The sequence below is a fragment of the Lytechinus pictus genome, chromosome 7, assembly GCF_037042905.1.
Source record: "Lytechinus pictus isolate F3 Inbred chromosome 7, Lp3.0, whole genome shotgun sequence".
Taxonomy (NCBI): Eukaryota; Metazoa; Echinodermata; class Echinoidea; order Temnopleuroida; family Toxopneustidae; genus Lytechinus; species Lytechinus pictus.
This window is the reverse complement of record NC_087251.1, coordinates 35576157-35588982: the sequence shown is the minus strand read 5'-3', so window position 1 is coordinate 35588982 and position 12826 is coordinate 35576157. Positions and strand designations below refer to the sequence as shown.

The 12826-nt window shown below is 36.3% G+C and overlaps 1 protein-coding gene across 4 annotated transcripts in view; it reads right to left on the bottom strand.

Moving 5' to 3' along the window:
- Positions 1-5212: 5212 nt before the first annotated feature.
- LOC129264492 (histone acetyltransferase KAT5-like) overlaps positions 5213-12826 on the bottom strand; it is a 21206-nt gene continuing 13592 nt past the window's right edge. For 2 of the 4 annotated variants that reach the window (XR_010294203.1, XR_010294204.1), the window contains exons 8-12: positions 12469-12609; positions 11711-11804; positions 9111-9273; positions 8336-8676; positions 5213-7589 (exon numbers count right to left, since the gene is read on the bottom strand). Coding sequence is in view for 2 of the 4 variants with exons in the window: in XM_054902377.2 (XP_054758352.1) it covers positions 8460-8676; positions 9111-9273; positions 11711-11804; positions 12469-12609 (615 nt within the window). In the remaining 2 variants the exon portion in view is untranslated. Of the gene's footprint in view, positions 8677-9110; positions 9274-11710; positions 11805-12468; positions 12610-12826 lie in introns of all 4 variants that reach the window. The other 2 variants (XM_054902377.2, XM_054902378.2) reach the window with 1 other exon arrangement.

Genomic DNA, 12826 nt, shown 5'->3' with positions numbered 1-12826 from the left:
GATTTGTCAGAGTCTTGCTTGTATTTCAAACACAAAAAAGGGGGATTTGAAAATTCAGTATATGCCCGCCTTTGGCTTCGAATACACAAACTTACTATTGTAAGCGTTATGATTTTATTGCACCAATTCTCTCATTGTCAGAGGCGAAATTTCTTGCACTTATAGTTTCAGATATTATTTTGCAAACGTTTGTGAATCAGACTTTGCAAACGCTCGTGTAATGGTGGGGTTTGCATGCCCCCCGCAATTTTTTTTCAGAGTATTTTTCATTATCAATTTTATGAAATTTGCTTTAGTATCACTTTTCCGACGTCGAATTAATCACAAAATTATTTGAATTAAATTTTAATTTTTTTTCTCGCTCGCTTGCATTTTTTTCTTCAGAATAGCACACCTATAAAAAAAAAAAATAGCCCCATTGTCTCATTCATACGCCAATAGTTTTCAAATTCGGACGAAATTTATCAACGATCTCTAGTCGTACCGAGTCGCTGGTAGATCAAGGAGGCAATTTGAATGGCTACATGGATATAAACATTACGACATAATCGTGTTTCCAACATCGAGACAGGGGGAGGGGGTGCAAGAATATGTAAAACGATGTTGCGCAAGCGAGGGAGTGAAGGGACCAAGTTGTTCACGAGGATCTTTTCAATTTCAAACTTGATATAGATTTTGGTGGATTTCGAAGAAAATGTACTCTAAGAAATTCAAGGTTCGATTTTTTTTGGAGAGGGGGCAATACGTCCCCATCCCTCCCCGCTGCATTAATTAGGTGTTGAAAACCAATACAATGTTAGAAGGTAAAACGTCGATCTATAAATTCGTCCACTTTCGTTTTTCTCCCTGCGTTGGAAGAGATCAATATTATAATAAAAAAGCTTGTTCTTGACAAATTTGTTTAAGGTAATTATTATTCTAGACAGCAGCATATACTAAAATGACCAAATTGCAGGTCAACAACACAAATCGAGATATATAAGCGTTTTGTGGACACACCCTTCCCCAAATAATTATACAGAATAGTAAAAATAATGTGATGCTATACCATACATTTCTAAAAATATTGGAAAAGCATGCGTTGCAAACTCAACACATGAACACTCTTCATGACTTCATCATAGAACTGTTTATTAAAACATTCCATTTATTATTCTTGAAAACCTGAAAGCGACCGAAGGATTGACAGGCAGCTCGTGCACAAGGCATATATAGCAACAAATGATGACTCTAAGCATAGCATGCAGGTTAAAGGAACACTCCCTTCGTCTATATTCCAAGACAGTGGCGTCGATCCATTTTTCAGATTGGGGGGGCAAAATCATGAATCGTTCTAAAGGCGCTCGATCACACCAAACAAACTCACCCACACACACACACAGGCCTAATTATTATATATATATATATGTGAGAAAGAGACTCGGACACATATCTCACCAACAAATTAATGCGAGCGCGAAGCGCGAGCTGAAATTTTTTAGAATGCTGACCTGAAAACAGGAATGGTACCTGTTTAGGACTGTTTGTAGCAGTAACTCATGTGGAGGATACATATCTCACTACACAGATAATGCGAGTAACGAGAGCGAGCTGAAATTTCTTTATATTCTGACCTGAAAGATTAATTTTTGGTACTAATGATTAGAATGGGTATCTAAAATAACAATAGATGCGAGCGCGAAGCGCGAGCTGAAAATTTTGATATTTCGATCTGAAAAAATTGACAGGTTAATGGACGTTTTTAATAAAGAACACGATATATATTCAACAAAAGATTATTGCAGATCGGAGCGTGAGTTCTTTTTAGGTTTAGAACTGAGAACGGGACATTCTGTTCACCTAATCAATCATGAAAAGTATGGGTTTTGGTACATAAATGATGCGAGCGCGAAGCGCGAGCTGAAAATTTTTATATTCCAATCTGAAAAACGGACATTTTGAGCACGATTTTAAATAAAGAACGAGTTGTGTATCTCAATCTCGCTTGCTGATTTCTGTGTAACACTGCAATCTTATTTTATTTTTGCACATGCATGCGGAATTATTGGGGGGGGGGGCAAAACGATATGTTTGCCCCCCCCCCAATATTTTCATTGGTGGGGCGATCGCCCCCCCTGCCCCCCCAGGATCGACGCCTCTGTGAATCCAAGATAATGAAAAATATGAATGTATTAAAAAAGGTTTAAAGATACGATTTAAAATGTACCAAATCCAAAGCGCTCGAAGCTCAAAGTTTGTAAACAGGCCTAAAGAGTCGGGGGCAGGATCAAAGTTCGAATCAAGGTACATGGACATTTCCGCACAAGTATGTTGGGAATCAAACATTTAGACAACTCCCGGCATGAACGAATATTAGTCCTCATACTCCAATCATATGCTTTTTAAGAGAAGTGATTGAGTGCAATATGTTTTGAGTTTGTTTATTTACTTTGCCATGACAACGGGCTTGGAGGGTATCTGACGCGATCATCATGACGCTGGAGGTATGTTGAGAGATGGCTCTCATGTTTTCTTTCGTCATGTGCCAATATCAATTTCAAATACACCCCATCCCCACTTTGAACGATCTTTTATATAGGCGAGCTTGAGACGTGTGTATAAATGAAATGATATATGGCATGTAAAAATATATTTGGGAGTGAATGCACGGAGACGTGTATTTTAAGTTCTCAGATGTCAGATGGACAGAAAAGATAGACCGGAAAAGGGATGGGGGGTGGCAAATCATAATTTTGAATTGGATAGGTGGCTTACATGACACCATGTTAATACTCTTTGACCGTAGGCCTCCATATATCCCCGTAATTCGTCACAATGTATATGTAGGCCTGTATATCAAAATGACTCTTTTCCGATATGGGGGCGGAGGAGGGGGGGGGGGTTGTGTATTCCTAAGTTCACGGCTGTATGGAAGCGCTATTAGGTAATGATAAACTTCCCAATAAAATGTATTTCTATTTTCAATTTCCTTTACTTTCAATACTTGGTACAAACATTCGATGGCAGCATAACATATATTCGGGGATGGATTGTAACTTTGTATGTATATCATAAAATGACGAATTTGTTATTTCAAACGACACTCCTATTCGTGACAGATTCAGTTCTTGGCGAATGATTAGTTTTCACAATCCGATCGAATATTACTAGCTGAATTAGGCCTGCTTTAAGCCTCGGCAGGTAAGACCAACATTTTCATAACATAAACTTTTCCCCAAATTTAGGAAACATAAGTAGAATAAATTTTCATCATCATTATCATCATCACCACCACCACCACCACCACCATCATCATATACAATCGATTGTAATCAGCTGTCAATATCATGGCGATTATTTTCTCATCATAACCATAACTATCAATTTCATTATCCTAAAAAAAATCATCTTCATCATCCACCTCAAACTCCATCAATATCACCACACGCATAATCATCTCATCATTATACCCATCTTCAAAATCATCAACATTATCATCGTCAACTACTTAACCATTTCAATCGCCAACACCATTGATATGATCATAATTATGATCATCATGATCATCATCTTCCTCATCATCCATAACGCTACTGCCATGATTGCCACTATCACCTCATCCATGTCTCCATTGCCATCTTCATAACACACAACATCACCACCGTTATCATCACCATCATTTCAATACAGATACATAATTTATGTCAAGTTCTCACCATGCATGTGTTCCCTATTCTTATGTTCAATTGAAATATAAAATGATAAAAAGTACTTTGTAATTAAACAACATGACTGTATGTAAGTAAAACAAAGGTCCCCTTAACCCTATTGAAATATACTGGGCTATTTCGACGCCTATGAAGACTGGGGGGGGGGGGGGTATGATCTTGTGCGATCGCGACGAAAATTGGCAAGCGCATAATCTACAAAACAAGAAGATAAAATTCTGCGAAAAATCTCATTGCTGATCAATTATGCTAATTTATGCATAAAATCAAAAGTTTGCTCTAATTAACATTGCCCCTAAAATGCTAATTTTTGGTAATCAGACCTTTTACAGGGAGCTGATCAAGTGTCAACATCACATTATTTTCTTATGTATTTTACCGTTTTCTAAATTGACAGGGAGTTCATTTTAACCATAAACAAGATGGAATTAATTGATTTTAATCAGTAAAAGGAAAAATAATGATACATTCATGAATTTTGGTTAAAAACAGTATTTGATTTGATTCGATTTGATTTATTTGTTTCCGTTTCACAATTGTACATAATATGCATTGGATTTGTACACAAATTCACGTTTCTGAGCAATTTTGGGTCTGCATGCCCTTACAAAATGTGTAATTTCGGAACCGCGCACCCGGGGTCGTAATTTTGGTCTCATAATTTGCGCGAGACTTGAAAGTAAAAAGTAAGCGAGCGACCAGTTAAAAAAAATTTCAAAGCGGATTTATCACGAAAAATGTCGAGGGGCGGGGGGCTGAATCAGCCCTTCTTAGGGTTAAGGATTCAATTTACGGTTGATATTTTCAGACACTACTCCCTTTTTATATACTTCAAAAATGAAAATAATCAGAGCCCATATCTAAAATTCTTGGCCTTGGAATGATGATTTTCTTGTTACCTGAAAATGGTACGAATATCAATTATGGCTTTAAAATGACGGTTAAAATACCCCTTATTGTAAAATAATGAGAAAGTATTTGTAAATAGCAAAAATTTGGGTCAATGCTTGAAAATGACACCTAGCTACACCAAAAAATTTGTTCCCTGACAGCCAATCTGAACTTCTTTTTGATTGAAAATAAATATGTACATGTATGCAAGCTAAATCTTTTTATATATATCCAAAGTTATTCATCAAACTCTTGTATCAATTGATTTGTTTTAAACCTTATGCATACACTGTAACCATTGCAATCTTCACTGCAAAAAATTGATATTTGAGCATAAATCCTCTGACTGACTGACCCATCTACTGACCAACTTACTAGACAATTCAAACCATCAAGCATCTCATTCAAATATATCATTCTATGAAGGACATGTATCACATTGAAGAGTTTTCAAATATAAGAAATATCATAAAGAATGGCACTTGTTGGGTCCAGAGGTCTAGTTTTATCTGGCATCACATTCAGTGTTAGTCAACAAAATGTAGAATAATGTTTAAACTGATAGAGCAAGAAAACAAGATATATAAAAATCTACTGACAAGCTCAGACACATCTTCATGTTAAATTCTCCATTGATTTTATTTTTAAATACAAAATATAATACACAAATAGTCAAAACAATGCACAATTCTATTTACAAATGTACATCCACGCACAGAGTGACAATAGTATATGTCATATAAATGTACATTAGGAGGTTTATTTCTGATTCGTCTAATGCCAATTCATCCAATTTCCAACTTGTCTACGTTCATTTGGTCTACCATCAGTTCGTCCATTATCCACATGGTCTAATTTCCAATTCGTCCACTCACAATTTCATCTAATAACCAGTTGGTCCAATAGCCATTCAGTCCATATACCACTTGGTCTAATTGGACCAATTGTTCATTGTGCAAAATAAATGAAAATAAAATGGATATTAGACCAACTGGTTATGAGACGAAATGATCATAGACAAAATGGTGATTAGATTTATTGGAAGTGATGATTGGACCAAATGGTTGTTAGGCGAAATGTTGATGGACGGAATGGCATTAGACTAAATGAAAGTAGACTATGTGGTGAGTGGATGAGTTGGCAGTAGACGAATTCGCAGTTTACCCATTAGAATCCTCCATAACACAGATAACCACTAGTTGAAGTATGAAGAGTACAAGAGTATCATTCCTACAAGGAAGAGTCGGGGAGAGACCACAAACTGTTATTCATATCAAAACCACAACAAAGATGCTTCACAGAATACTCCCTGGGATGATTTATCAAAGTTAAATCTCAAGCCCTGAAAATCAGCAAAGCCATAAAATATGGTTTATATTCACTTGGTATACATGTAAAACCAATTGGTCTTCCCCCAGATAGTCTAATGCCACATTGGCTAAGCCAATTTGGTCTAATCGGTCTATGCTTCACTTGGTCTACCACCATAAAGGCTAATTCTTATTAGCTGGTTTAATCTGAACTTTGCCTACTTATCATTTTTTACGTTGCCAAAAGGAAAATCTGATTCACAAACAGTTCATCTACTCATATAGTGGAAATAAGATGAAATGTGTAGTCTGACAGGGAATTAGACAAAATGGTTACTGTACTTAATGGCAATTAGACCAAATGGTTAGGTGAACCAGTTGGAGACAAAGTAGGATAAGACCAAGTGGGACGAGACCAAATGGAAAGTAGATGAAGTGGGTGTAGACCAATTGGCAATGTAGTGAATGTACCAAATTTGTCATCTAGAACATACGTGTCTATGTATATGTCCAACCACAGTGCTTTTTAGAGATTACTTATGCCTCTGCATGCTTCAGTGACTTGACCGATCAGTGTACTTCTTTTTTGTTTATGAAGGGACATGGCAAATCACATCTCAGTAACGATTCATGGCTTTGCTGACATTCCATAGTCGACTTCCATCGACTTCAAAAGTAGTATTTAAATTTTTGCCCTGGTGATACCATGGAAAAGCTTTATCAAGCCCATTTCCTGATTCCTGAGCAGATAGGTTTCTTTGGCTGACATATGCCACCATGAAGGGGGAGGGGAGAGAGGGAGCTAATGTGGTATGTTTTGTGTAAAGTGGACAAATATATGTACACATGTATGATGGAAATCAACTGACCATGTGACTAAAAAAATACAGAGGTTAAGAACAAAATATCTTTATTACACATGAAACATGGTTTCATCTCTCAAAGAAAAGTTATTTTGGTAAATCAATGACAATTAACATTACTGTGTGCCTCTCCCCTGCCCCACAAGAGAGTCTGACAGCTTGCTTCACTCTTCGCACTTACTAACCGTTAAGCTCATCACTACAAGTACTACAATCTTTTATCCTTTCAAGCAGTCCCCCCCTGGACTAATAAATATCATCTTTACAATATTCTGGACTTATCTAGGATGTATATTCTCATTTGTGTGGAGACATGTCAGAAATTTTCTTTCCAGTCTCCTTTGAATAAGCGACTCACCATTGTCACAGTGTCACAGGGCTGTTCCAACATGTGATTTCCATCTTTCCTCCCTTCCTCTAACCATCAACACCTTTCCTGCCTTAGATCAATCCTTTGGTGTCCAAATACTTCAGGTAAGTGCAAGAATCTTATAAATAAGCAACTCATCACTATCATCTTCACAATGTCTCTTGGCCATCCCAACATAGATCACCTCTCTTTTTACCATCAAATATTGCTTGGGTGTCTAGTGCAGATTCTTACACAAGAATCCAATAAATAAGAAACTCATTATTATATTCATGTCTCTTGGCTGCCCCGACATTTCCATCAAGTAATCACCACTTCACCCTCTTAGACCAGACCTTAGGTGTCCAGTGCAGACACTTTGGCTCGATGCAGATCTTCCACTTGCTCATTGCTGTCAGATGAGCAGCTATCACATCCTTGGCCAGGTTGATGACATTGTCACTTCCACCTCTTAAATCATTACTAGGGCGTCTTCTGCAAGAACTTAGGGTAAGCGCAAGAATCCTATAAATATATCATCCTCACAATGTCTCTTGGCTGTCCTGAGATTTCCATCAAGCAATCATCACTTCCCCCTCTTGGACCAGACATTAGGTGTCCAGTGCAGACACTTTGGCTCGATGCAGATCTTCACTTGCTCATTGCTGTCAGATGAGCAGCTATCACATCCTTGGCCAGGTTGATGACATTGACACTCCCACCTTTTAAATCATTACTAGGGCGTCTTCTGCAAGTACTTAGGGTAAGCGCAAGAATCCTATAAATATATCATCCTCACAATGTCTCTTGGCTGTCCTGAGATTCCCATCAAGCCATCACCATTTCCCACTTTTGGAACAGTCTTTGGGTGTCCAATGCAGACACTTTGGCTCAATGCAGATCTTCCGCTTGCTCATTGCTGTCAGATGAGCAGCAATCACATCCTTGGGCAGTTTGATGACATTGTCACTTCTACCTCTTACACCATTCTAAGGGCGTTTACTGCAAGTAATTAGGGTAAGTGCAAGAATCTTATAAATATGTCATCTTCACAATGTCTCTTGGCTGTCCTGAGATTCCCCTCAAGCCATCACCATTTCCCACTTTTGGACCAGTTTTTGGGTGCAGACACGTTCGCTCAATGCAGCTCTTCCCTTTGCTCATTGCTGTCAACAATCACATCCTTGGGCAGGTTGACGACACTGTCACTTCTACCTCTTACACCATTCTAAGGGTGTTTACTGCAAGTTATTAGGGTAAGTGCAAGAATCCCATAAATAAGCAACTCACAATCATCTTCACAGTGTCTTTTGGCTGTCCTGACATTCCCATCAAGTCATCACCACTTCCCCCTTTTGGACCAGTCCTTGGGTGTCCAATGCAGACACTTCGGCTCGATGCGGATCTTCCGCTTGCTCATTGCCTTCTGGTGAGCATCTACCACATCCTTTGCCAGGGTGATGACGTACTGACCCTTGTAGTAGTTGATCAGGTTCAGGTTGCACAGGGTGTATATCACATCCTCTTTGCGGATGCTTGTAGACTCACAGATGTCACTGCGATTAATGACAAGGCAAGGAAATATCATTTTTTATCTTGTTTAGCCTACAGAGGACCATTGCCTGAACTAGAGACTGAAGGTTTGGTTTATTGAAATTTAAATCAGGGGTCCTTTTTAAAATCTTGTTATGATCACATTTTAGCGACAGTTTAAAGCTACTGAAATCATTCAGTTTGATTGGCTGATACTAAAGTTGTTATGAAAATTGTCCATTTGTTATTATGATAAGTTTTTTTTTCAAGGCATCCAGATGTTGAAGATAACATAAAACATGATTATTACTTTTGGCATGGTGTAACATAGCAGCAGTTGTCTGTAAACCAATTTAAAAATACATATTAATGCACTTAACATTCAACCTTTCATCTATATTCTTCACAATGGCTGACAAAAAGGCAGTCATGAAGTAGCAAGTATAATCAAAATTACCTGATTGTGATCTGTGGCCTCTCACCATCGGGAGGCTTGGGTAGCTTGAGGATGCATTCTAAGATCGCCTGAGACCAGTAGCTCCTGTAAGACAGTAGTCCTAGATCAGACAGGGGTTTCTCTGGAGATCCTGTCTTGCCTTCGAACTGAGACAGCACGTAGCCTGAAGCAGTGAAGAGAATATTGTCAGATGTACATGTAAGTAACTGTTATCTCTAGATTAGCTAAATTTGACTTTGTACTGGAACAATAGAGTTGATGACTTCAATATACTTAACTTTCACTTAGAACTAATAAGAGTTTTAGACAAAGGGCGAAATCTTTCCTCATCAAGCTTTTTATCCAATTAAACAAAGAATGCTAAACCTTGAAGTCTTATGAAACAAAATCCCTAGGACTGAAAATGATTGATTTCAGTATTTCTCATTTTTCTGCATAACTCAATGATGTCCAATAAACATCAAACTTGCAAAAGAGTTTTATCACATCAGTATTCCCAAATCTTACCAAAAGTCTTAAACAACCTTGCCTAACAAAAACAAAATAAGTTTTGGAGATTTTGACTTCAATTCTGCAGATCAAAATTTTGTAATAAGGAAATGCTCTCTTTTAATCTGTGTGTAAGACCCTTTTTGAACCAACAAGCTTTAGACTACTATTTCAATATACCTATTTAAATACCAAAAGCAAAGGTATTTTTTCTTTTCATGACAGTGCCATAGAGCAGTAATGGCCAGGTGGAGAGTTGCTGCCAGATAGCAGTAGAAGACATGCTCGAATCTCGCTGGTTTAAAATTTGTTCTGAACTTTATTTTGCAGACTGAACATGTGATCTGATTTACTGGGTGAAAGATAGAAATCCACCTACATTATACTAATTTACCTCTATTCTTTTTCAATGTGTCTACACAAATTGACTACATACATGCAATTTCTGAATAAATCAAATCAGGCAACTTGTCAAAAATTCTGTGACACTTAGCAAATACCTCACAAAACAATAGATTGCATGAACAAATTCAGAGAACTGTTAGAATTATCTTAATAGGTCCTCGTTTCACATCATATGACTCTGCACTTGAATCACTTCACTTAAAGTCTCTGGCTGATCGAAGCAGAGACCTATGTCTTTTTTGCACAGAAACTTGAAAAGAATGAATGACTCTCACACCTGATCCCTAAACCGAAGGATGTCAGCAGAGGTTCCATGACATTTGCTCCGGCGACAATTGCTCCGATGGAAAATCTACACATGAAGCAAAACATAAAACCTAACGTCCAAAACTAAATAAACCCTAATCGTAATCATTACAATATTCTGAACCAAAAACTCTATCACAATCCTAACTCTAATCCTATGCCTTCTGAGATATTAAGGCCGGAGCAATTGTCGCAGGAGCAGATGTCGTGTCACCGTCAGCAGAATCCTAAGAAACAGTACTAGTAGGGTCAGGCAACAACTGAGATGTGGGACCCAAAGATTTTGACAAAGTGCAATCCCTTACCTTGTTGACTTATTGAATTCTTTGTAACTGAAAATTTTCATAATTTTTGTTAAGTTGTTGATTACTGGTGATCCAATCTAGGTGAATGAATGTACTCGATGTTTATTTTTGCACCTCAATCCTAATTTGTATTTAGAATATTACATTTCTCATACCAACATGTGTTTTGATTTTTTTATCTTTCTCGTTATGTTTTTCATGTTCATAATAGCTGCATTAACATACTTTTCATAATTGCTCTTGTGTGAGTCACCTAATGTTGTTTGGAAAAATTGCAAAGCCTTCCAGATAAAATGAATTTAAATATATGCAATATATTGAATACCTTTTTATGTTCACCCTTATTACTACGTTAGCAGTTCTACACAATTATAGTCTTATTTTGTCAGTTGCTATGACTTAAAAATACCACCACTGTAATCACTGCATTTGCTGGTAAATTTGAACATTCGTTTGAAAATTGCACCATTATGATAGAACATCTCCTTTTAGTTTTTGAGGAGTGTGAATGCTGTCCAATGAGCAATACTTTAATAAATACTTAAATTTCTGGATAATAATAATGTGAATTATAAAAATGATAGTAATATAAAATTAATATTGATGATGATAATGAAAATCTTATAGCTTTATAATAATGAATTAAATAAAAAAACATTTAATATAATCCTTACAATGGTGATTGATTTCACAATACCTTAGATATTATTATACCTCAAGCATGTAATTATTATTTTCATATATATTCTTATGCATTTGAAATTATGTTGTAGTAATTTAGATGTAGATTTGTATAATTGTTTGTATGTTTGAATATCTGTAATTCGGCCTACTGCCTACATTTCCCATTATTTCTTCTATGATAAAATGCAAGGATTGGTGATGAAAAAATGCATGCAGGTTCCTGTGCAAAAGAGGCAGCTCAGATTTCTGACAAGGGGCCTTACTATCCTTAAATATTCTACAATAAATCTTTGGTTACTTTGATGATTCAATAATAATTCATTTTTGCTGCTATAAACTAGTACATTAGGTTTAATGTTCATGTATATCACACAACAAAAATTTTTCGATTTTGATAGATAAATCACTTACTGAATTCAATAAGTAGTTTACCAAAGCCTTTCCTTTGGTATGGAGGTAGAGTGAGAATACATGCTACATTGTAGTCTTCTGTTGATTCCTTCTCCTACAAAAAAAATAGAGAAACAGAGTAAATCCACGATACAATAAAATACTTTAAAACACCTGCCAACTTTTAGAAGTACAAATTAGTAATCCAGTATTTCACTTCTCACCATAACAAGTCTTTGAAAAACAGAAGCCAGATTCACGTTGCACAATGCAAATACTTTTAATTTTGTTTCACTGAATGTCATACTCAGCTATCCATAACAAAAAACGTACAAAAAATGTTCATAAATGTTTACATTTCACATCGTATATATAATTCCCCCCCCCCAAAAAAAAAAAAATGTAATCTTAAATACAAAATAAATTAAACTTAAAGAAGAAAAAAACACTGAACAATTTCTTTGAAACTTAATAATTATTTTATCATTGCTTGGCTTTTAAAAATTTGAGGGCTGCTCACAAAAAGCTCTATTTGAGAGATGTGACAAAAGTGGGAAACTGCTTTTACCAATAAAGAACTCTACAGGAGACTGTTTTCAGGCAATATTAGGTTGCAACCATTTGCCATATTTTCGAAAACACAGCTTTTCTGAGCTGCCCTCAGAAGTTTTAAACTTTTGAAATTAAAAACATATATATATATTTTGAGAAAAATTATAAGCTTTTCAGCGCCCGGCAACGATATTCAATTTTTTCTGTGGTTATTGCTTAAATGTTACCTTTGAGAAGTAGCCAACAATATGATAGCCTCTGCTGTCAAACTCTGTCATGACGTAGAAGAGGAATGGATCTGTGTCGTAGTACAGTGTCTTGTGATCTAGGAACAACTTGGCTAGCAGACATAGGTTCTGTGAGTATACCTACAAATTAGGAATGAAATAAAATGGACCTTAAAGAGTCTATCAACAGCATGGATATATGTGAGAATCAAATGAAAATTCATTTACTATGTAAAGTACATATCCAGCAATAAAATGTATCATAACATTGGGAAGAAACCAATTTAAAAAAAATCACATGTAGATAAGTAAATTCTAAGTAAAAGCTGCAATGTTTTCTACTTAATTTTTGTCTGGA